The 24,767-nt window shown below is 36.6% G+C and overlaps 1 protein-coding gene and 1 pseudogene across 1 annotated transcript; both read right to left on the bottom strand.

Annotated features, from left to right (window-relative positions):
- Positions 1-2,137: 2,137 nt before the first annotated feature.
- crp1 (C-reactive protein 1) lies at positions 2,138-4,061 on the bottom strand. The gene is made up of 3 exons (XM_059524184.1): positions 3,977-4,061; positions 3,243-3,315; positions 2,138-3,166 (listed from the first exon to the last, which is right to left on the bottom strand). Exons 2-3 carry the CDS (start codon positions 3,301-3,303, stop codon positions 2,550-2,552), a joined length of 678 nt encoding a protein of 225 aa, XP_059380167.1. The 5' UTR covers positions 3,304-3,315; positions 3,977-4,061; the 3' UTR covers positions 2,138-2,549.
- A 4,769-nt stretch (positions 4,062-8,830) lies between these two features.
- LOC132116361 (C-reactive protein-like) lies at positions 8,831-24,655 on the bottom strand (annotated as a pseudogene).
- Between the last annotated feature and the right edge of the window lie 112 nt (positions 24,656-24,767).

Consider the following 24,767-nt stretch of genomic DNA (forward strand, 5'->3'; position numbering starts at 1 on the left):
TTTTAAATACAGACACATTGTTACATTAAGTTTAAGTTCTTAGCAGATACATTAATCGAATCATAAAATTTAGTAAGTGTCAGTTATTTGAGAAAGTAAAGATTAGCCTAATGAAAACTGTTACTGTGACACAAATAGGCTATTACTGTTAGTACAGTGCACTTAAATTAATCATGGTTTTACTGTGGTAAAAGTGTAGTAACCTTTGCGCATTGATTACCATTTGTATAACCACAGTTTTATTACCAATAGCACGGTTAGACTATGGTTATTGTAGCAAAACCATGTTTAATTTGTAGTTACCACTCTATGGTTTAACTGTAACTATGGTTTTCTGGTTTTATTTTTTGTTATTTATTTATTTTATTTTTTTGTAAGGGATATTAAACTCCTAGGGCCCTATTTAACGATCTAAACGTAAAGTGTAAAGCGCACGTCGCAGGTGCACTCAAGGCGTGTCCAAATCCACTTTTGCTATTTTAACGACGGAAAAACGGTTAGCGCGTCCGGGCGCATGGTCTAAACGGGTTGTCCCTATTCTCTTAATGAGCAATGGGTGTTTTTTGGGCGTAACGTGCAATAAACCAATCAGAGTCTCTTCTTCCATTCCATGCCATAACGCGTCTCAGAGATGAAACGGAGCTGCTCCGAGCAAATGGTGCGAGCAAATAACCTAATTCTGATACATGTGATGAATATCCATTATGACATGTAGGCATATATATATATATATATATATATATATATATATATATATATATATATATATATATATATATATATATATATATATATATATATATATATATATATATATATATATATATATATATATATATATATATATATATATATATATATTTTTTTTTTTTTTTTTTTTTATTATTATTATTATTATTTTTTTTTTTAGCCTACACAAAAATCTTATGCATTGCAATCCTTTAATTTTTAATATATGGCATGTTTGTGTGCTGCTGTGCATCCCTGTGTTTAATAAGCAGCAACTGTCACCCCCCATTTTTTAAATAGGCATTAAAGTGCACTATCCAGACTAAAATTGCTGTAATTTATGAACACTTTGGAATATAAACATAAGGTTGGTCTCTTTTTAAAGAAGAGAATTAGCAGATTTTGAAAAGTGGATTTTTTTTTTTAAATTTAAGCATCAAAAAGTTATAGAAGTTTAAATGTACTGTAAATAATATGCTCTATATGAATTGTATTTTATTTTATTTATTATAAATATTTTACAAATTGGTATAAAATTAAAGCCTTGTGTCTAAATAAGTTATGTTACAAATTTGAAGTTGATATGAAAAAAATTGAGGTTCCTGTGAGATTTTATTTAGGGCGTCATACCACACACAGCCACTGGGAGTCATCAAAACTATTTAGAATTTTGCTTAATGAATGTTTCTCTAGATTTCTCTGTGAATTTTACTTCTCAAAATAACCACCAAATATGAAATACTGAGACTCAGACCTTTCCAATGATATGTTTGTTGCCAAGATTATAAAAAGTTTTGGTTCTAGAAGACCGCGATGCATTATGTTTTATGACACTGAACCCTGCCCACTAAGGGGGAGGTGACCGCCATTAGATTTTAAAGTACCATTTCCATGGTAAAGCAATGTGCGATTTCCAAATAGTTTTCACAGGATGAATCTTGGGCTTCTAAGCTTTCAAATGATATATGATTTATGATGATTACTAAAAGATTTTATAGAGAAAAAGACAAAAAAGAGTGCCAAGCGTCCCACAGGTGGGTCAGTGACAGTTATGGGGTTAAATAACAAAGAAAAAACATTGCGCCAGACTTTAGACCAGGTTTGAGTTGGTCTATGTTGCAGTCTATTTTCATGCGCCAGCAATTTTTTAGACCAGCACGATCATGCGCGCACAAATGGGCGCAAATGCATGTGCTGATTAAACGACGTTGTGGTGGACGGGAAAATGCGAACTGCGCCGAACTGAAACTAGCAAACACACTTGCGCTGTGCCTTGCGTCACATTGTGCCGGGTGTATGATAGGCCTCCTAGGTTTAATATTTGAGTTACGACTGATCAATCATTTCACTTTTAAATAAGATTTATCAACCATTGATTATCTCCCCCAAAACAAATACATAATAATAAAAAACTATGTTGTGATGCAAAAATATTAGCATGTTTCATTTTTGCCACTTCCTGGGGACACGTTCTTCACAGGATTTCTAAATTGCCTAAAAAATAACCAGGTGTTGGTTTGCGCTGCGGCGATCGATCGATCGCTGTATGACATCAAAGTTTCGCGAGATGATTCGAAAGCATGGAGCCGTCTGCTCTGCTCACTAGCTCTCGCGGTACTTTGATGTCATACAGCGATCGATCATCACCAACCAAATAACCAACATTTTAGGCAATTTATGAATCCTTTGCATGGCGTTTCCCCGGGAAGTGGCACGTCTGGGACTTACGCTGTTGTCATATTTTTTTTACAATTAAACAGAATATTCTATGAAAAAAACGATGGCAAATGAACAAACATCGTTGTACGGGACTGAACATTTTAATCATCTTGCACAACTAACACGTTTCCTTTAATCTCATATTCGATGGTGTTCCAGTCAAACAAGTTTCCTCTCGGGACGCGTTGCGCATGGTTCAGATACATCGCTTTAATCTGGTTTCCTGTGAGGACGTAGTCCCACATATTCAGGTCCGTGAGCTCTCCGGCGAAACTCTGCATCGCTTCGAAGTCCCCCAGGTGTTTATCAGGGTCCTGGCCGAGGAGAGCGGTGCCCTGCGGGTGGATGCTGTGACCCGGTTTATACAGCTGGAACGCGCTGCGGTGCCCATCCACCCAGAAGGCCGTGAGTCCGGTGCGCGAGGCCCAGGTGAGGCACAGGTGAGTCCGGAAGGTGGAGAGAGGAGGCAGGTGGAAAAACGCTCCGTCGCCACTGAGGTAGAAGGACACACGACCATCTTTCTCTCTCCACACGTTGAGCTCGTCGAAGTCGGGCGTCCGGTAGGCGAAGAGAATGATCTGCCGCTCGCCCTGGAGCTCTGTCGCGACGCGCATGCAGAGCGTGAACGCTGTAAGGCCCAATGGCTTCTTAGGTGTGAGATGAACATAGCTGAAATCAGTCTCGTACGGGAACAGAAGCACTTTACCAGCAAGACCCACTGTAAGACAAAATAAAATACTGTAACAAACACAAAAAAGCACAAACTCCTACTGTAGCCTACTGATTCGAAGTACCTTCTGTAGCTGCTGGATTCAGAGAGAGCAGATAGAAAAACAGAGCCACGGGCACCAACATCTTGCTGCGGGTCTGAAGGACACGGAACAATGACATAAAATATAGGCATACATACATGTGTAAGTATATTTTTAATGTACAGTTTAATCATACATAATTTATACTGGTTTTAAATTGAAAACAAGTAATATTTAGCAAAGTAAATTTTGTTCTAGAAGTAAAATTGTTCATTGGCCATAATGCAGATAAATTAGAAAAAAAACATAAGAAACACTGTGCAAATTAAATACTATAATGGTATTTAAAATAACGAAAGCTGCAACTGAAATGAAGAAAAAACAATTGGTAGCATTTTACAATAAGGTTCCATTTGTTAACAAATGCTAACAACGAAAATACTTATAAAGCATTTGTTGATCTTAATTAATGTTGATTCTAACATTTACTAATACATTATTAAAATCGAAAGTATCTATTAATGTTGGACCTGAGCTAACATGGACTAACAATGAACAGTTGTGTTTTATTAACTAATGTTAACAAAGATTAATAAATACTCTAACTGTGTATTGCTCATTGTTAATGTTAGTTAATGCATTAAATATACTTAACAAATAGAACCTTATTGTGAAGTGTTACAGACATTATGTATTATTATGCATCTAAGTTGAAATGATTGCTTCAATGATAAATAAATTATGACTAAACAAAGCAAGACTTCCAGAATACTTACTGTGTAACAGAAGGATGTTTATTTCTGCCTCCGAGTAAAGAAACGCTACTGAGCCGCTTCGCTCCTTGCACCATCATGACATCAAACAAGCCAACAAAAGATGCTTTGTGAGGATTCACACGATCATGAGACTGAAAACTCATTAAAGAGACAAAAAGAGGTTTTCAAATGTCTCTTCCTCTGTATTCTTTGTCAACCAAATGAACAAATGTCAGACAGAGCATTTTTTTTTTATTTGTTTTTAAGCTTATGTAATCTTGACAAAAAGTCCCATTCAGGATCACAGGAGCTGTCAACGTGTGCTATATGATTTTATAAATCATTATTTTCTAATGATTGATAGATTTTCGAATAGTTTTCTTTGCCTAGGTTTGTGGCTAATGAGATGTAGATGTAAAAAAAATTGTATGAATGAAGACAACACTTTGTCTGTATTTCTGCAATGAGAACTGCACTTCTGCATATGACCACTTGACTGCAGCAGCGTATTATACAGTATAAAGTTTATTTAATATAAGAACACAGCTCAAAAGTTCTGCATTATACTCAGATCTATTGGTTAATCATAATTAAGGGCTGTCAAATCAATAAATCACGTTGTTTGTATATGTGTTTACTGTGTATATTTTTATGTATATATAAACACACATACATGTACAGTATATGTAATTAAGAAATAAATGTAATACATTTCTATATAAATAAAATATAAAAATGAATATGTATATATGTAAATATTTTGAATATGTGTATATATAGGCAATATACCCATAATATACATAGTAAACACATATATTATGTAAGCACAAACATTTATTTTGGATGCGATTAATCGTGATTAATCAGTTTGACAGCCCTATTTTTAATTCTAGTTACAACATAGTTTGAGTTTATGCAAAATAGCCAGATGAATAGATATATTCAATCCGCTGATTGGTGGATATTTCTCTAAGGATTATGGGTTGTGTAGTTCTTCACCAGGAGTTGTGCTGTTAACCTGCATAGACATTGCAGTTGTAATGCTGATAATTTCTTTTTGTTAACCCTTAATGTTTTCTAAGTCATTTAAACAAATAAACAGGATACAGAGATTGTGAGACGTGACTGATCTGAATCAGTTATTTTGAGCCGTTATCAAACACGTTTCCCTTTGGCACATATGGTTCCTGGTTTGATTAAACCTGCCAGAGAGAACATAGTCCCTCATGTGCACATCTGTAATTTCTCCTACAAAACTATGCTCTGCGTCAAAGGTGCTCACATATCCAAAAGGTCCTGTTTAGCATTAAGATGCATTTTGGTCGATCGGATTACATTTATGATTTACACCTATTTTTTAATCCATCACTTTTTTACCACTTTCCTGATTTCTTTCAGAGGAGGGTCTATGGGTGAGTTCTGATCTTTCAATCTAAAATCGAGCAGTAAACTCATTCAGTTGACTTATGATTGCATCTTAAACTGTGGTTTTACTTAAGGCTTGCGATGCTTAAGGTTGCTTTATCTGTCAACATACGTTTCATTGTGAACTCTCTATTACACTGATCGTCTTTTACGAAACAATCAAATAATCAAATGCTACGAACAAACATATAATCCTCAGGCGTGATCTGAGAAATTATAAAACATAATCTATTCCCCTCCTGCCACGAAGGGTCCTTCACAAGTCTCTACAGAGATGCAAATGAGCTGTTAAACTGGACGTGTCAAAGATAATCTTCTTTTAAGCTTCACACTATAGACTATAAAACCACACTATACACTATAAAAATCTTGTCCTAAACTCCAAAAACCCTGTCCAGGATTATGAAATCAGGAGAACAAGGAGAAGCTTTACAGATTGTGTATTTGATTTCATTAGACAACGTCATGATTATGAATCAGGATTTCTGTGCATATTAACATCTAACAAAGAGCTGATGTAGTCTTAATGGGCCACTTTCAGACACTATTTCATACTCATCCCATTGTCTTAACAGAAACTAAATATATATATACCAGTGAAAACAGTTTTATTGATAATTTGGCTGCATTAAAATACAGTTTGGAAGGGAAGGATCTAACTTAAAGGGATACTCCACCCCAAAATGAAAATTTTGTTATTAATCACTTTCCTCCATGTCATTCCAAACTAATAAAAGCTTCGTAAGGAACACGATTTAAGATATTTGAAATGAAATGTTGAATTACAATTGAATCACTTATGGCAGATAGACTATTCTGACGATGCTTTTCATACTTTTCTGGACCTTGACAGTGTTATTTATTTGGCAGTCTATGGGACAGTCACAAGCCTCCCAGTTTTCATCCAAAATATCCTAAATTGTGTTTCAAAGACGAACGAAGTTTTACGGGTTTGGAACAACATGGGGGTAAGTGACTAATGACTAAAACTTTCATTTTGGTGTGGAGTATTCCTTTAATGATGTGTTCATGTCTGATAAAAGGTGATGCCTGTTTGAAGAATGCCATTTGGTGGCATAGACACCATTGTACGTGAATTGTTTAATACTTTTTCATGGTTTTCTTCAATGTTTGAGACATATTGAAACAACTCTACCTAAATACTTTTCATGCTTTTTATGTTGGACTCATTTCAGTTGCTATGTAATTTTTATTTCTTTATTTATTTTCGATTTTTATTGTATTAACAACTCAGCTGTATGTGGACACTTTTTGAGTAGAAATGCATATTGCAATCTAGTTTTGTTGCAAATAATACTCCCACAGTCGATAACTACTGTTAGTAGTACTGTAGTTTTTACAAGTTATTGTAATACAACCCGAATTCCGGAAAAGTTGGGACGTTTTTTAAATTTTAATAAAATGAAAACTAAAAGACTTTCAAATCACATGAGCCAATATTATATTCACAATAGAACATAGATAACATAGCAAATGTTTAAACTGAGAAAGTTTACAATTTTATGCACAAAATGAGCTCATTTCAATTTTGATTTCTGCTACAGGTCTCAAAATAGTTGGGACGGGGCATGTTTACCATGGTGTAGCATCTCCTTTTCTTTTCAAAACAGTTTGAAGACGTCTGGGCATTGAGGCTATGAGTTGCTGGAGCTTTGCTGTTGGAATTTGGTCCCATTCTTGCCTTATATAGATTTCCAGCTGCTGAAGAGTTCGTGGTCGTCTTTGACGTATTTTTCGTTTAATGATGTGCCAAATGTTCTCTATAGGTGAAAGATCTGGACTGCAGGCAGGCCAGGTTAGCACCCGGACTCTTTTACGACGAAGCCATGCTGTTCTTATAGCTGCAGTATGTGGTTTTGCATTGTCCTGCTGAAATAAACAAGGCCTTCCCTGAAATAGACGTTGTTTGGAGGGAAGCATATGTTGCTCTAAAACCTTTATATACCTTTCAGCATTCACAGAGCCTTCCAAAACATGCAAGCTGCCCATACCGTATGCACTTATGCACCCCCATACCATCAGAGATGCTGGCTTTTGAACTGAACGCTGATAACATGCTGGAAGGTCTCCCTCCTCTTTAGCCCGGAGGACACGGCGTCCGTGATTTCCAACAAGAATGTCAAATTTGGACTCGTCTGACCATAAAACACTATTCCACTTTGAAATAGTCCATTTTAAATGAACCTTGGCCCACAGGACACGACGGCGCTTCTGGACCATGTTCACATATGGCTTCCTTTTTGCATGATAGAGCTTTAGTTGGCATCTGCTGATGGCACGGCGGATTGTGTTTACCGACAGTGGTTTCTGAAAGTATTCCTGGGCCCATTTAGTAATGTCATTGACACAATCATGCCGATGAGTGATGCAGTGTCGTCTGAGAGCCCGAAGACCACAGGCATCCAATAAAGGTCTCCGGCCTTGTCCCTTACGCACAGAGATTTCTCCAGTTTCTCTGAATCTTTTGATGATGTTGTGCACTGTAGATGATGAGATTTGCAAAGCCTTTGCAATTTGACGTTGAGGAACATTGTTTTTAAAGTTTCTCAGTTTAAACATTTGCTACGTTATCTATGTTCTATTGTGAATAAACTATTGGCTCATGTGATTTGAAATTCCTTTAGTTTTAATTTTATTAAAATTTAAAAAACGTCCCAACTTTTCCGGAATTCGGGTTGTATATAAATTCAGTTAAATCATCAGACATTTCTTTGACTTGACTTGAATTGCTTGACAAAAGCTGTGACTGGACCTGACTTGCTTGATTCTCACAAAAATTGACTTGGACTTGCTTGAGACTTACTTGTGACTTACTCCCACCTCTGGTTAATCGTAGCGCATCACACACTACGTGGTATTAAGACTATCATTATTAATCTTAATAATATCTTAAGAACTGTGACAACCACATGACCACATGGCAGTAGATCAAAGTTTTCCAACAGCTCAGCTCCGGAAGAGATTCTGATTAAATAAATATTTGTTTGTAACAAAAAGGAAGTGCTTGATGTTTTCATGAGACCTTTCAACCAGACCTCTTTTGTGTCATGTCACCTTTAAATGTGTTTGAGCATGTATTTTACACTTTGAGAGACAGTTATGTTACAAAAGACATGTATAGATATTTCTCTGCAGGATTGCTTTTTTATTATATAAGAGACTGATGGCCTGTATATCATTGATAACTTCAGAACTCATAGATCTGTCTTTAAAGGCTTCTATCAGACCTTAAAATCAGTTATCAGTTTCCCTATGGAGGAAATTAATGGGATTTTCAAATCACATCTCTTTTTAGTATAGTTAACTTTAGGGACAAATATGTCCCCTTTTATTTTTTATATTAACATTTGCAAGGCTGAAATTAAGCAATTTAAATTTTTGAAAGTCTTTTTCCAAATTATGCACAGACACTGCAGTTGAATGCTGAGACTTTTTTTATTAGCAATTTTGGTCATTAAAACAGATGAACAGATTTCCAGATACTGACACAACTGTGTTAGATTATAAAGACTGACACAAATATGTGACCTGATCAGAAATTATTATTATAAGCCACTTGCACATTTCCATTAATATAATATCTGATGGTGTTCCAGTCAAACAAGTTTCCCTTCGGGACATTATTTTTCTGATTAAAATAAACCGCCCTTATCTGACTGTCAGAGAGAACATAGTCCCACATGTACAAATCTTTAATTTCTCCTGCAAAGCTCTGCTCTCTATCAAAGTCACCTAGATAGCTATCAGGGTCTTGGCCGAGCACAACAATACCACCTGCACGAACTCTAAAACCTTGTCTATATACCTGTAATGAACTGCGACTTCCATCCACCCAGATTGCAGTGAGACCAGTCGCAGAGCCCCAGGTGACACACAGGTGAGTACGATAGGGGGAGACAGAAGTCATACGGAAAAGTGCTCCTTCTCCACTAGACTCAATATACAAGGACAAACGGCCGTCTTTCTCTTTCCACACATTCAGCTCGTCAAAGTCACGTGTGCGGTAAGCGAACAGAATGATGTCCCTCGCATCCCGGAGATCCGTCGCGACACGCATGCAGAGAGTAAATGCTGAAAGACTCAGTGCTTTTTCAGGAATGAGTTTAACATAATTGTAGGCTGACTTGGATGGAAACACGAGCATTTTACCACCAAGACCCACTGAAAGACAAAAATACAATCTTTTACAGCCATGAAATGAAATCTACTCACAATAATCTATTAGATCTATTATTGTAAAATGTGTTACCATAAGAAGTCACTGGTTTCAGAAAAAGGAGAGAGAAAAATAAAACCATTGGTAACATCTTACTGCAGATCTGAGGGAAAAAGTAAAAAAGAAAGTCCTTTTAGCAGACAAATTCTTCACTAAATTGTTTTTGACCACTACACAAAATCTTCAAGAATACTTACAATGTTTAACAAGCGTTATCAAAGAAAGATGACTTCAGGTCAGCTGTTTGTCTCCTAGATGATCGTGATCAGGAGGGTTTTGGGTATTTATAAGCAGAATGGGTAGAGCCCAAATTCAGTTAAGAACCTCCTAGTCATCTGTTTTTGAAAATTTTCTAAAAGGAACATGACATACCCTGCATTGACATTGCTTAATGAGAGCCTAAGCATGTATATTTATTCTATAAAATGTAAAAACACAAAACTTCATAAAAGAGATAAGTCATTTAAACGATGAAAAACAAACAAGCAAAATGTTCCATAAAAACACACTTTCATTATACATTCACATACCTACATTTGAACCTAAATTCTTTGCTTAGGTGTATGTAATAATGGTAGGATTTCATTATAATGACTGATTACACTCATCAGATCAATGCAATCCTGTTTTAGGTGTTTTATGAAAAAAGTCCCAGAGGAAAATTTCAAAGCTTAGCAGTCACTCTTTCGTAGTCTGATTTCCAGCTATTTTTGAGATGACTTCTGAAACTAGGGGTGAGAAAAAACATCCTTTTAACTTTTTTCTTAAGAGACAGAGAAAAAGAGAATCATCCGACTTTAGAAAAAAAATCTATATTTGGTTTCCATTTCTTTTCAGGAGAATTAGTTGAGATATTAAAATGTGATTTTTCTGACATGTAGTTTGTGGTTCTATAGGCTTTTGTCCCTACTGAAAAAATGAATCAATAAAAATAAATAAATAAAACCATCACAGAAAATGTTTATGGCTTCCACAACAAATACCATTACAAACAATGCAACCCATCAACTTTTAACCATTATGTTTTGGGACATATTCCATTATGACTTATTGGTTTTAACAAGCCACCAATAGAAGGTGACAAATTACCAGTAGAGATGAACAGGGTCCATTACAGTTTCCAGTAAAACCAATACAAGTCCCATTACACCAGTAACCATTACAAATTTTCAATTGTTTTATTCAGCAGAGGTTTTATTCTTCTTCTTCTTTTTTTAAATATTCCCAAAATATATCATGAAATATCTCGATTCTCAAATATGTCCTAGTAAATGCATTTTGCACTTTAACAGAATTAGTTCTAGTTCTAATCTAGTAAAGTAGCCTAATAATGTAATCTTTTAACTTTGCATAAAAATCCGTCTTTTTTATTTAAGTACCAGATATGGTGTCATACCATAGCACTTTTAATACGACTGACTATGTATTTAATTTTAATTTAATAGAAATGTAAATGACTAATTAGCCTATAACACTTTCATTGTACAAAAAGAAAGCAAATAACATTTACATTATCAAAGAACATTTTCACTTCAGTCCAGCGAGTTCAAGCACTCTTAAAAACTCCCATATTAATCTCTAAAGATGTTTACACTGTGAAATAAATATCTTACTTGCATTCGTACATCTTCACTTCATGAATCCTCTCATTATAACACACAAACTGTAGACGTTATGAAAGATTCATTATGAAAATATTAATTGTGTTATAAAAGATCTTTGTGAGATTGCGATGAACTGAGAAGTCATCTTTTTAGAGATTATAAAAGCAGCAATATTTGCTGGCATTCTGCCATGTCAAATGACATACGCAGCAGCCTTTGCTTGCTTTGGTTAAAAATAGCAGTGTTCTGTGAATGTTAATATCAAATATTTATCAGGAGCATTTATACTGGGATTTCATGTACATTTCATGGATGTAGCCACAGAAAAAAAATTACGTAACTACTAATGAAACCAATTACTTTTTAAATAAAGTATTCAGAACAGTAACGTGAGTACTTTTAAAAGAAGTAATCAGTAAGCAGTAATTTAATTAAATTTTCAGAGTAACTTGCCCAACACTGGTCTTATTAAAGGGGTCATATGATGCCATTTAAATTTTTCCTTTTTCTTTGGAGTGTTACAAGCTCTTGGTGCATAAAGAAGATCTGCAAAGTTGAAAAGACTAAAGTCTCACCTCCCCCAAAACGGCTCGTTCTAACACGCCCCCACATGTCTATGTCACTATGTGAGAAGATTTGCATAGCACCGCCCGAATGGTCATGCAAAGACAGAAGTCGTAATTTTTATTCTCGCTGTTGCCGCCACTGCCATGTCGTAGAGATGCTGTGTTTTTCGTCGTGAAAGCGAAGCTACTTTGTTTGGTCTTCCAAAACAGGACACAACTGTTCCAGAAAACTTCAGCCCAAATACAGCCACTGAAAACACCCCAGCAATTTTGTCTTTAGAATAATTTTAAGAAATAAAAACTAGAAGAACATTTTTAAGAAACATTTTTGAGAATACAGAATATTCTTAACATGTTATGTTTTGTGATATTTTTGTTTCGTGAACTGGCCCCTGGTTACGACATAATGTATTCTGAAATAATAATCATCACCACAACCTTTCTGAAGAACTCTATCTTCATGCACAAGCTAAAATGTTGCGACCATCCTGTCCAGATCGCCAGTTAGCATTGCTCAATAATTGAATGTTGTTTTGTTCATTTGGCCTCTAACACTTCATGCTTGGTTTTAAAGAGATTATGCAACCATTTCTTAGACATTCACACACACTCCTACACCTCAAATACTCAATGTCCACAAGTATTCATGTATTCTTGTTGTCCCTTTCTTTACTTTATAAAATATTCAAATATAAAAAAACAAACAAACAAACAAACAAAAATGCTACAGTAAAAACCTGTTATTTTTTTACTTACCAGACATTGTGAAATTATGAAAAATAATATTAGATCTACTACTACAATGGTCCCTATTTTAACGATCTAAATGCAAAGTGTTAAGCGCATGGCGATGGTGCACTCAGGTTGTGTCCAAATCCACTTTTGCAAATTTTTTTTTTATTAGCCTACAAAAAAATCGTATGCATTGCAATCCTTTAATCTGTAATATTTGGCATGTTTGTGTGCTGCTGTGCGTCCCCGTGTTTAATAAGCAGCGTGTACGCTCTTTAAATAACAAAGAAAAAACATTGCGACTTTAGAGCAGGTTTGAGCTGGTCTATGTCGCAGTGTATTTTCAGCTCCTTAAATTAGCAATCCGCCAGCAATGAGCCTGAACACACCTCTTTTTTGATTAAACGACGTGGAGCTGGACAGGAAAATGCGAACGGCGCCAAACTGAAACTAGCAAACACACTTGCGCTGCGCCTTGCGTCGCTATGCGCCGGGTGTATTATAGGGCCCAAAATGTTTAAGTGTAAAATACTGGGTGATTTTTATTTTATTTTTTGGGGGTAAAAAATATTAATTGTCTTATAATTTGTAGTGATAGTCTACATTACATTTAGCAAGACAACATGTATTTTACAGTAAATTGTTTAAAAACATTTGACTGTTTTAAATGACCATTTTGCCTGAAACATTGTTGCCATATTTTTAAGTGAATTTCTGGCAACAGCGGCTGTACTGACTAGCAGCAACTGTGACCGTTCATTCTTCTAATTCTACTCTCTCTCATTCACGTGCATATGAAACCATCCAATGGTCAGAGCACTGTTATGTGTCACTCTAAAGTTATGTGTCAGCAGCACTGTTGGGCAAGTTACTCTGAAAATGTTATCAAATTACTAATAAATGATTACTCCTTTTAAAAGTAATCACATTACTGTTATGATGTACTCTGCTTGACTGAAACCTGGCTAAAACCAATTGATTATTTTGGTCTAAATGAGTCCACTCCACCAAACTACTGTTATAAGTATGAGCCCCGTCAGACTGGTCTTGGCGGAGGTGTTGCAACAATATATAGTGATATTCTCAATGTTACCCAGAAAACAGGATACAGGTTTAACTCATTTGAAATACTTCTGCTTAATGTTACACTGTCAGACATGCAAAAGAAATCTAATGTATATCTTGCTCTGGCTACTGTGTATAGACCACCAGGGCCGTATACAGAATTCCTAAAAGAATTTGCAGATTTCCTCTCAGACCTTCTAGTTACAGTTGATAAGGCGGAACTATTGTTCCAGCCACCAAAGACAGATTCGCAAATAACCTGCCTGATCTATCTCAACTGCTATTTGTACCCAAAAATGCACATGAATTAGACGAAATGACTGACAACATGGGCACTATTTTCTCTAATACATTAGAAGCTGTTGCCCCCATGAAATTGAAAAAGGTTAGAGAAAAACATACTGTGCCATGGTATAACAGTAATACTCACTCTCTCAAGAAAGAAACTCGTAGTCTTGAACGCAAATGGAGAAAAACTAACTTGGAAGTTTTTAGAATTGCATGGAAAAACAGTATGTCCAGCTATAGACAGGCTCTAAAAATGGCCAGGGCCGAGCATACAGTATCCACAAACTCATAGAAAATATCCGAAAAACAATCCAAGGTTTAAATTTAGCACAGTGGCTAAGTTAACAAATAACCAGACGCCACCTGATTCAAATATTCCATCAACGTTTAATAGTAATGTCTTTATGAATTTCTTCACTGATAAAATAGATAACATTAGAAATACAATAGTATGTAGATTCTACAGCGTCTAACACTTCAGTTTCATCCATCGCACCCAAAGATAAACTGCAGTGCTTTACAAATATAGGACAGGAAGAGCTAAATAAACTTATCACTGTATCTAAACCAACAACATGTTTATTAGATTATGTACCCACTAAATTACTGAAAGAGCTGTTACCTGTAGCCGAACAACCGCTTCTCAATATCATTAACTCGTCGTTATCTTTATGTCACGTCCCAAAACCATTCAAGCTAGCGGTTATTAGGCCTCTTATTAAGAAACCAAAACTAGATCCTAGTGAACTGGCAAATTATAGGCCTATTTCAAATCTTCCATTTATGTCTAAAATTTTAGAAAATGTTGTGTCTGCTCAATTGAGCTCCTTCCTGCAAAAAATGATCTGTATGAAGAATTTCAGTCAGGTTTCAGGCCCCACAATAACACAGAAACTGCACTTGTTAAAATTACAAATGACCTGCTTCTTGTGTCAGATCAAGGCTGCATCTCATTTCTAGTCTTACTTGATCTTAGTGATGCGTTCGACACCATAGATCATGACATACTCATAGATCGATTACAAAACTATACAGGTATTCAAGGGCAGGCTCTAAGATGGTTTAGATCCTACCTGTCCGATCGCTACCATTTTGTTTATTTAAATAGGGAGTAATCTCATTTATCACCAGTAAAATATGGAGTGCCACAAGGATCCGTCCTAGGTCCTCTGCTATTTTCAATATACATGTTGCCTCTTGGTAATATTATTAGAAAATACGGAATTAGCTTCCACTGTTATGCTGATGATACTCAGATATGTATCTCAACGAGACCAGATTCAACTTCTAAATTATCTAACAGAGTCTGTTAAAAATGTAAAAGATTGGATGACCAATAATTTTCTCCTATTAAATTTGGATAAGACAGAGATATTAATTATTGAACCAAAAAAAAGTACACAGAATCTTGTAGATTACAATTTGCAACTAGACGGATGTACTGTTACTTCCTCTATAGTCAAAATCTGGGTGTTATATTAGACAGAAACTTTTGTTCTTTTGAAAATCATATTTCCCATGTTACAAAAACTTAATTCTTCCATCTTAGAAACATTACCAAGCTACGAAATATGTTATCTGTTTCTGATGCAGAAAAGCTAGTTCATGCTTTCATGACCTCTAGACTGGACTATTGTAATGCACTTCTAGGTGGTTGTCCTGCTTCTTCAATAAACAAGCTACAGGTAGTCCAAAATGCAGCAGCTAGAGTCCTTACGAGGTCAAGAAAATATGATCATATTACCCCAATTTTACAGTCTCTGCACTGGCTACCTATTAAGTTCTGTATCAGTTACAAATTATCATTACTTACCTATAAGGCCCTAAATGGTTTAGCTCCTGCGTTCCTAACTAGCCTTATACCACGTTACAATCCATCACGCTCCCTAAGGTCACAAAACGCTGGACTTTTGGTAGTTCCTAGGATAGCAAAGTCCACTAAAGGAGGTAGAGCTTTTTTACATTTGGCTCCCAAACTCTGGAATAGCCTTCCAGATAATGTTCGGGGTTCAGACACACTCTCTCTGTTTAAATCTAGATTAAAAATGCATCTCTTTCACCAAGCATTTAAATAATGTATCTCTTAAATAGTGTGTAGTTGCATCTGATCAAATGCGCATTCTTATTCTTTAGCTTGTGTTAAACTATGTGTTAATTTTACTTTGTTGGAACAGCAGCTATGCTAATGATGTCTCTATTTGTTTCTATGTTTTGCCAGGGGATGTAGGATTTACACAAGCTCCAGTCTGGATCCAGAACACCTGAGAAGAGATGATGCTGACCCTCAGAGGACCACAGATGATGCTAACCCTGAATCAACAAACAGAACTAACAAATATTGCTACAAGTGTGACTGCATCATATAATAATTGCTGTTAATAATGTCCATCGTCTGGCTGACTACGTCTTGTATTAATTTTTCTGAAAAATCCTGTCATACGTGCACAAACTGACAGTCACCACTTATAAGCTACTACTAAATATTGTAGAAACTGAATTTTCTGCAAAGTTGCTTTTTAACGATATGTATTGTAAAAAGCGCTATACGAATAAACTTGAATTGAATTGAATTGATTACTTATTTTCAAAAGTAAATAGGAATTAGTTACTTTACTTGTTACGTTACTTTTTTCTCCATGAAATATATGATATCCCAGCATAGGCTACACACTCCAATAAATATTTGTTATTGCAGCATCAACATTCACAGAGCAGTTATTTTTAACTAAAGAAAGAGGCTGCTGCATGCATGGTTTGGATGGCAGAATGCCAGTAAATAGTGATGCTTTTATAATCTCTAAAAGACCTCTCAGTTCATCGCAATCTCACAAATCTCAGTTCTAACACAATAAACCCAATGCTTAATGAATCTTTCATACTGTCTACAATTTGTGTGTTATAATGAAAGAATTTGTGAGCAAGCACATTTTAGCACTGCTTTGCTCCACGCTCCAAACAAGTGTTATGGCCTAAATAGAAACTCTGCATATACGCTTGCAGCAGTTAATCGTTTATATTTTATATTAGTTTATGTTGCATTTGTGCAATAGATGAATAACCATTTATTTGTTTTAGATATTTTATGTTTAGATATTTCTATTTTCGGTAGTCCTGTGAATCATTTTGTTCTCCCACATCCCGCACATATGAGTGTCTACACTCTCTAAGTAATCCGTTACTGCCCAACACTGGTCAGCAGCACCCAGAATAGCACAAGGACAGACTCCTGAATAGCTTTATTATTTGAAATCCTTGAGGTTGGTTAGCACTTCTTTTGAAACTTGTGCATGTAGTTAACACCTTGTAGTTAGCAAGGTGTTAGATCTGGGGCACAATTAAAATCAATGTGGCCCAAATCAAACCAGTTTTGTTTTATTTGGTTTATTCATGGCTGACTTTGGGCCTTCTTTTGGCTTGCTCGTAGCCAGTGCTTTAAGTGGCCGTAAAGAGGTGCCGGTACTCAATTATAGCCTATATATATATATATATACATACATGTACGTCTGCGGTCTTGGGTGACGGGATGGGGGGCTTATGACATTAGACTTCGTAGACTATAATAAAAGATAATGAATTTCAAACCTTAACTAAACACATATTTATTCAAAGATCCGTCTGTCATTAAACTTTAGTCTGCCACAAGAAACAACAACCTTAAAATCATGAACTCAAATGTCATTGTAAAAAGAAAAAAAAACAATGACTGTTGTAACAGTGCGTAAATCAGACCTTTCTGTAACGCTAACGCTAATGAGCTTAAACTTATTTTTTGTACACAGTGCCGCAAACTGTCAATCACTCCTGTACGCGTGCATCACTGTCCTCCTCGCAGCTGCAGCAACTTGTGCTCTCTTCATCAAGCTTTAAAACAAAAAGGGGACAAAAAAGTCGTATTGTCTTTGTGCATATAGATTAATTAGATAAATGAATATCTAAATTCGTGCCTAGCCGCTTACGGTATTTTTTTAGAACTTTTTTTGGGACAATTAGGCTCCAGATTCGGGATTCAGAACAACAGTTTAGATTTCGGGACTGTCCCGAATTTTTCGGGACATCTGGTCACCCTAACTGAAAGAGCTACTGCATTACTTCATTAGCTTGCGTCTGATCTGCAGTGATATCATTCAAGGCTTATTGAGGTATCAGTCAGCGAGTCATCTGATTTTGACTGTGTAGGTTTAGTAATCAGAGTCTGAAGCCAGGAGAGCATGTTAAATGTTGTTCTCTGTATTTGAATTATTACCTAGCCGAGTGTGCGCATTTCACACACTCTCTCCGGCCACGTCGAGTTATTACTGACAGCGGCAAAAGAGACGCATGCGCTTTTCACTTGTAAAACTCAAGGATGAATGGGTAATGTAGTCTTTGCTTTCGGTGAGATGAATTAGGAAGCTTGCATTGTGAAAGGCGCACTGAAAAGCGGCAGTGCAGGAAAAATATTAAAACCTCTATTAAAACAGATGTCCAAATGAGCGTACCGGTACGTTAAAAGCATGTTCTGGGCGCATGGAGAGGTGGCGGTACGCTCAAGAGCTATATTTGGAAGTGGCGGTACTTAGTACCGGTGCGTACCGGCCCACTTAAAGCACTGCTCGTAGCCCAAATCTGGCAAACAGGAGCAGACCGCCAAAATGCCTTCATTCTATACTAATAACACACTTGAATTACCTCCTTTTGCCGCAGTGCTGACAGCAGTGGTTTTCAGAGAGGATTGAGGGTGTCAGTAGGGTTGGGTATCGATTGAGTTTTATACGATACCGGTGCCATTTCGATACTTTTAATATGGTACCGGTGCCTAAACTGTGCCTGAATTGATACTTCTATAAAAATAAATAAATAAAAAAGCCAAAAAAGGATAACATTAAAGAATAAAAAAAATATTTAAATTAAATCCATAGCATTAACACGCTCCTTGGATGCTCTCATTTCTCAAGCTTCCCTTACTCTAAGGCTACTAAATGTATTTCACAATCTGGGTCATTATTTAATACAAAACCACACATAATGTTTCTATTGTATCTCGGTCAATCACTCTGATATTTAGTTAAGATAAGTGCTGTCTGTCATTGTCTTTAATCAGTTTTGTGAATGTCTTAGGCACATTAGTATTTTCATTCCCAAAAAAGGGGTTTAAGCCAGTTATTTATATATTTTGCTTTAGTATGTCAGTAGATAATATCAGTTTACATTTCCAAACATTCATTTTGCCATCTAGTTTAATAATAATGTAATGAGATTGTTGAATGCACAAGCAGTCTGACAACAGACTGCCTAAGACTAAGACTTTTGCACAGTAGTGTATGTATAAAGTACGTGTAATTAGATGAAGTATATTTAAATTAGTGTAATTAAAGTATGCGTTTATTTGTGTTAAGGGCTAGATTTTCGCTGGAGGAAACACCTGCAGTGTGATGAGCGGTGAACACAGCGAAAACTTTACAGTAGATGGGAAGCCGATTGCTCCCTCATATCCTTTTGTCGTAAACTGTATTTATGACAAAGAACTGCACAGATACAGATATTCTATCAATCTATCGATAAACACACACATTGTGTCCTCTGTTTCTGTTTGAGTCCACTCGCACTGCTCCGCTGCGGTCTGCGGATTGAAGAGCGCGCTGAAAGATGGAGAGGAGACAGATCGTCACCTTTTTCATATGAAATTTAAGCGACTGACACTGAGTCGATCTCGTACTTGAGTACAGTTTATGGAGCTAAATATTATAGCCCTGCTAAAAAAGCCTAGTGACGCCCATGCTTCTTGTGTACATTTCGGAGAACCAGGAAAAATATATCAATCGATCGCTCAGGCATTTAAGAGACACCTAAATGAGACACCAAAATCTGCGTTCTTATTCGGTTCGGTGCATACCGGTTCCATAGGTACCGGTGCCATATTGGTACTGGGTTTCGGTACCCAACCCTTGCTTTTAGTATGTATGAGGTCTGTGTATGACCACACCAGACCACAGAGCAGCACAGCAGCTTGAGAACACATGCCACTGAGTGAGACTGTGTGATAAGGCTTGTTTCACAAAACTTGTTGAGCAACTGCGTTCAAAAATGACTTTGCATCTAATTGAATTTTATGAAATAAAGCAACTGATTATCAGAAGCAGAAGTGTGTTTCTGTAACTAATAGTAGCCACCAGGGCAAGTCGCGTTTCCACTGTCGCGTTACTTCTGGTGCTTGATTTTGCCTTGTTGGGGCTTCCTCTGGGCCAGTGTCCAGGGTTTTTTGGCCTTGGGCTAAAGCAGGCCAGCTTGTGATTGAGGAGTGGTTATGAACAAAGGTGGAGTTTCTCTTCATCTGGAGAGCACCAGCACCGCAGATTATTTCATATTATTCATCTTTTGGTAACTCTTGTTAGCTGTTTAGTCTTACTAGTTTAAGAGTCCAAAGATATTAATGATGACACGTCACACAAGAACTGTTCACACCGGCTGCGTCCGAAACCACCTACTTCTCTACTATATAGTAGGGGAAAAGCAGTAGGCGAGCGAATAAGTATGTTTGAATTCTTAGTATTCTTAAAAGAGTATGCAAGAATTACCTGGGTGACGTACTAATTCTCACGAGATTCGGATGTGCCCCTACTTAAAGTGCTTCCGAATATGCCTACTTACCTACTATATAGTAAGAAAAAAGAGTAGCCTATGTGATATATGTCCGAAACCTCGCTATTCATAAAAGAGCAGGCGAGAAATCCCCGGATGTCCTACTTCTGCAGTCCAGATTCTGAAGTGCTCATCGATGAATACTTTTCTATCCCAGGAGGCCACGGGAGATTAATACGTCATCATCGAACGTGAAGGAGATCAGCGACGAGGGTGTTTACAAGTGTCAGTATCAGAAACCAAAACACGGTTCCCTGTGTTAAAATTGCATTTGTTAAGCTATTGTACTAGATGGTATAGTACTGTAAATTTGTGATTTTGCTGTAAAAAGATGTTTTATTATGTAGAGCGAACAGGGGAGCTCCAGTAAGCAATTTACATAAACCATATACATCTTAAAGACGACTACTAAATGTCTTTTTAATATGCGATAGGGTGAAGGGTGTAGGGGACCAAACAACTGTTTCTTGAAGTGCCCTTCTGCGTCATAATCATGTGCCCACATGGAGGCGCCGTCATCATGCAAAGAATCTGCGCAAAGGATCATGGGAGCCCAAAGTGTCCATCAGTTGTACCCTTCGAAATCCTTCATTCTGAAGGGCCCTTTGAATTGACCAGTTTTGAGCACTTTGGTTTGGAACGACCCTTCAATATGGCGGCCATGATTGTTTTCACTCCGAAGTGCCCTTCGGATGGCGATATATCCCGTTTGGAACACACCTACAGACTGTGTTTCTTATTCTAATAATGTTCTGTTCTCTGACTCCACAGGATACTTGAATACAGGGCACCGCCTAGTGGTAAGAACCTCACAACCATCACATCTCCCTTTTTTCCAAGAACAACACAATAAACTTCTTTCAAACCTTTGGTTGTGCAACCTATTTTAAATTTTGAACTCAGTGTCATCAATCAAAATGACAGGTATTAAACTCTCACAAAATTACTTTACTACAGTTAAAGTCCTTAGACTGTACTCTTACGGTCTTCTCATAAATGTACTGGCTGAAATTTTCACATCCATGCCACTCCACTCCACTTTCCAGAAGTTTCCTCTGCGGCACACTGGTCAGGTTTGGAACAAACTTTGCAAGGTATTGAACCATGCCAAGAAACATGCTTGTGGTTTGGGCATCTTTACAATTGCTTTGATCTTGTCTTGGTCTGGCTTCAGACTTTCTCCACTTAGTACATGTCCGATGTACTTTATTTTATCCATTTTGATCTTGCACTTTTCACGATTTTAATTTCAAATTGATACTTATTAATTACTTACTCTCTCCAGAAGCTTCCTAAGCTTCGCATCATGCTGTTCCACATTTTCTCCCCATAGGAGTATATCATCCATGATATTTACAACACTTTCCAGGTCTTCAAGCCTTTGAGGTATGCACTTCTGGAAGACTTCTGGAGCTGAAGATATGCCAAAAGGTAACCTATTGAAAGAGTACCTTCAGAAAGGTATATTGGATGTGCAAAGCTTTGAACTTTCTTCATCTAACCGGATTTGCCAAAATACATGGTTAGCATCTAACACTGAGAAAACCTTTGCTTTTGACATTTCACTCACAACTTCTTCAACTTTATTCAAGTCTTTTGGTCAATGCAGATTGAAGTTCGTTTGGCTTTATAACAGTCACCATACTATTGACCCAATTTGTTAGTTCTGTTTGTTTCTCGATGAGTCTGAGTCTTTCCATTCTGAGTTCTGTCTTTATTTTTTCTTTTAGTGCTATCGGGACTTTTCTGGGTGGATGTATCACAGGTGCCATGGCTGGATCAATCTTGATGTGATGCACACCTGGTATGCAGCCCAAACCATTGAACACATCATCAAACTCTTTCAGGAGGTCTGTGCTTCTTCACAGTCTACATTGAAGATTCTTTTGATAAGTCCTAATTCTATGCACGCCGATCTTCCCAAGATGGCAAGTGAGTCTTTCTCAATAACTTGGAACTCGATCTCAGCTTCACTGTCATTAAACTGGCAGATTAATTTTGTTGAACCCTTTGGCTCCATCTTGTGGCCAGAATACGAAACGAGATCACGTTACACTCCCATATCCAATTTAAAAGAAAGTGCTTTTTTGTTTACTTTTTATGTTTCAGTCCATTTGTTTGTCTTCAATACTGTGGCATCAGTTACTTCATTAACTTGCATCTCGACTTTGTTTCCAATCTGCTTGTCTTCGATGGCACACACGAACAGTTTCTTATTCTGATAATGTTCTGTTCCCTGACTCCACAGGATACTTGAATACATGGCACCACCTAGTGGTAAGAACCAGCAAACATCACAGTTAACAGCTATAACACCAGCATTAAAGACTGCTAAAATAATTTTAGCTAAATACTCTTTGCGACAGCAACGAGTGTTTGAAATAATTTCTGTTTGAAATACGATGTGGATTATGATCACCATACAATGCAGAAATATTTATAAGTGTTGCAAAAGATTATGCACGCTAGCCATTACCATAGTAAACATTTTAAGCATGACCACTTGCAGAAAGTTATTAAAATATGTAATTTATTTTAACATTTTATCTGTCAGTAAGTCTTGTCTCTCTATACCTGACTATCTGATGTTCATATTTAGCTCTACATGTGTCATTAAATATACTATAATCATAGTTTTTGTTCGGGAGCTCCCTCTGCTACTCAGGTCGTGTTTTCAATGGAAAAATTATCATAGAAATTATCATTCTTTCTAAATGTTAAGTAAGTGATTCTATTATTGCAGATACCTTTGGTATAGGAAGTCATTTTTTTCCCCTGCTTTTTTTCAAATGGTTATATTTTTAATTAAAGATGTTAAAGATTTTAAAGATTGCTGTTCGCTTAGGTCTGTTTTTATTACCACAAAAATATTATCTGAATACCTTACTTCGTAAATTATTATTTGAAGCCATTTGAAGTATCATAGGTTAATTTGTAGTTATAATTGCTACAAGAACCATGTTTAATTATTTGTATTTTTTTCATAGTGAAATTATGGTAAATCTTTGGAAGGGAACATGTAAACTCTAAGGCAGATGCTACGGTGATAGAATCAATAACATTTCTTTTATTAACTGGATATTTATATATATATATATATATATATATATATATATATATATATATATATTCAGATGAAAAATATCTGCTCAAAGTGGACGGTTCTTTGAAGACAGGTTTTTTTTATATAATTTTTTTTTTAAGGTATGCATAGGTGAAATATTATCTCAGTTTCAAGTGATGGAATGTAAGGGCTTTTTGTCATTAACTTTGCAGAAACACAAGTAAAAGGCCGAACATGCAGGAAACCTATTAAAAATATATTTGTAACATCAAGATTGTAGGTTAAAATTAATTCACATTTCTTCAAAATGTTTCACCCCTTTAATGACCATTCAACTTGTCTGCAAACACACCTCACACCTCTTTTTCTGTAGAGGAAACTTTGGGGAAAAATATTAGGCCTATATCATCATATTTATTTGTGTGTGTGTGTGTGTGTGTGTGAACATTGTTTTTTAAAATTATGCACAGAAACTGCAGTTGTAATGCTGAGAAAAATTTTTTGTCAGCCCTTACAGCTTTGCAACTCATAAACACAGATGAACAGATTATAGAGACTGACACAATTGTGTGATGTCACACCTGATCAGAATCAGTTATCTTGCACCACTAACACATTTCCAGTAATCTCATATTTGATGGTATTCCAGTCGAACACGTTTCCCTTTGGCACATACGGTTCCTGGTTTGAATAAACTGCCCTAATCTGACTGCCAGGGAGAACATAGTCCCACATTTGCACATCTGCAATTTCTCCTACAAAACTCTGCTCTGCATCAAAACCACTCAAGTATTTATCAGCATCCTGGCCGAGCATGACGGTGCCACCAGTACGGATTGAGTAACCTTTTCTATAGATCTGGAACAAACTGCGACGTCCATCCACCCAGAAGGCAGTGAGACCAGACGCAGAGCTCCAGGTGACACACAGGTGAGTCTGGAAGGTGGAGAGAGGAGGCAGATGGAAAAATGCTGAAACTCCACTAGACTGAATCCGCAAGGCCGTGCGACCATCTCTCTCTCTCCACACGTTGAGTTCATCAAACTCGGGTGTGCGATAAGTGAACAGAATGATCTGCCTCTTATCCTGGAGCTCTGTCGCCACACGCATGCAGATGAGTGAATGAGTTTAACAAAGCTGCTGTTAGTCTTGATTGGAAACAGAAGCGCTTTACCACTGAGGCCCACTGCAAGACAAAACCAGAATAAACCAG

Source organism: Carassius carassius, chromosome 35, assembly GCF_963082965.1.
Source record: "Carassius carassius chromosome 35, fCarCar2.1, whole genome shotgun sequence".
NCBI lineage: Eukaryota > Metazoa > Chordata > Actinopteri > Cypriniformes > Cyprinidae > Carassius > Carassius carassius.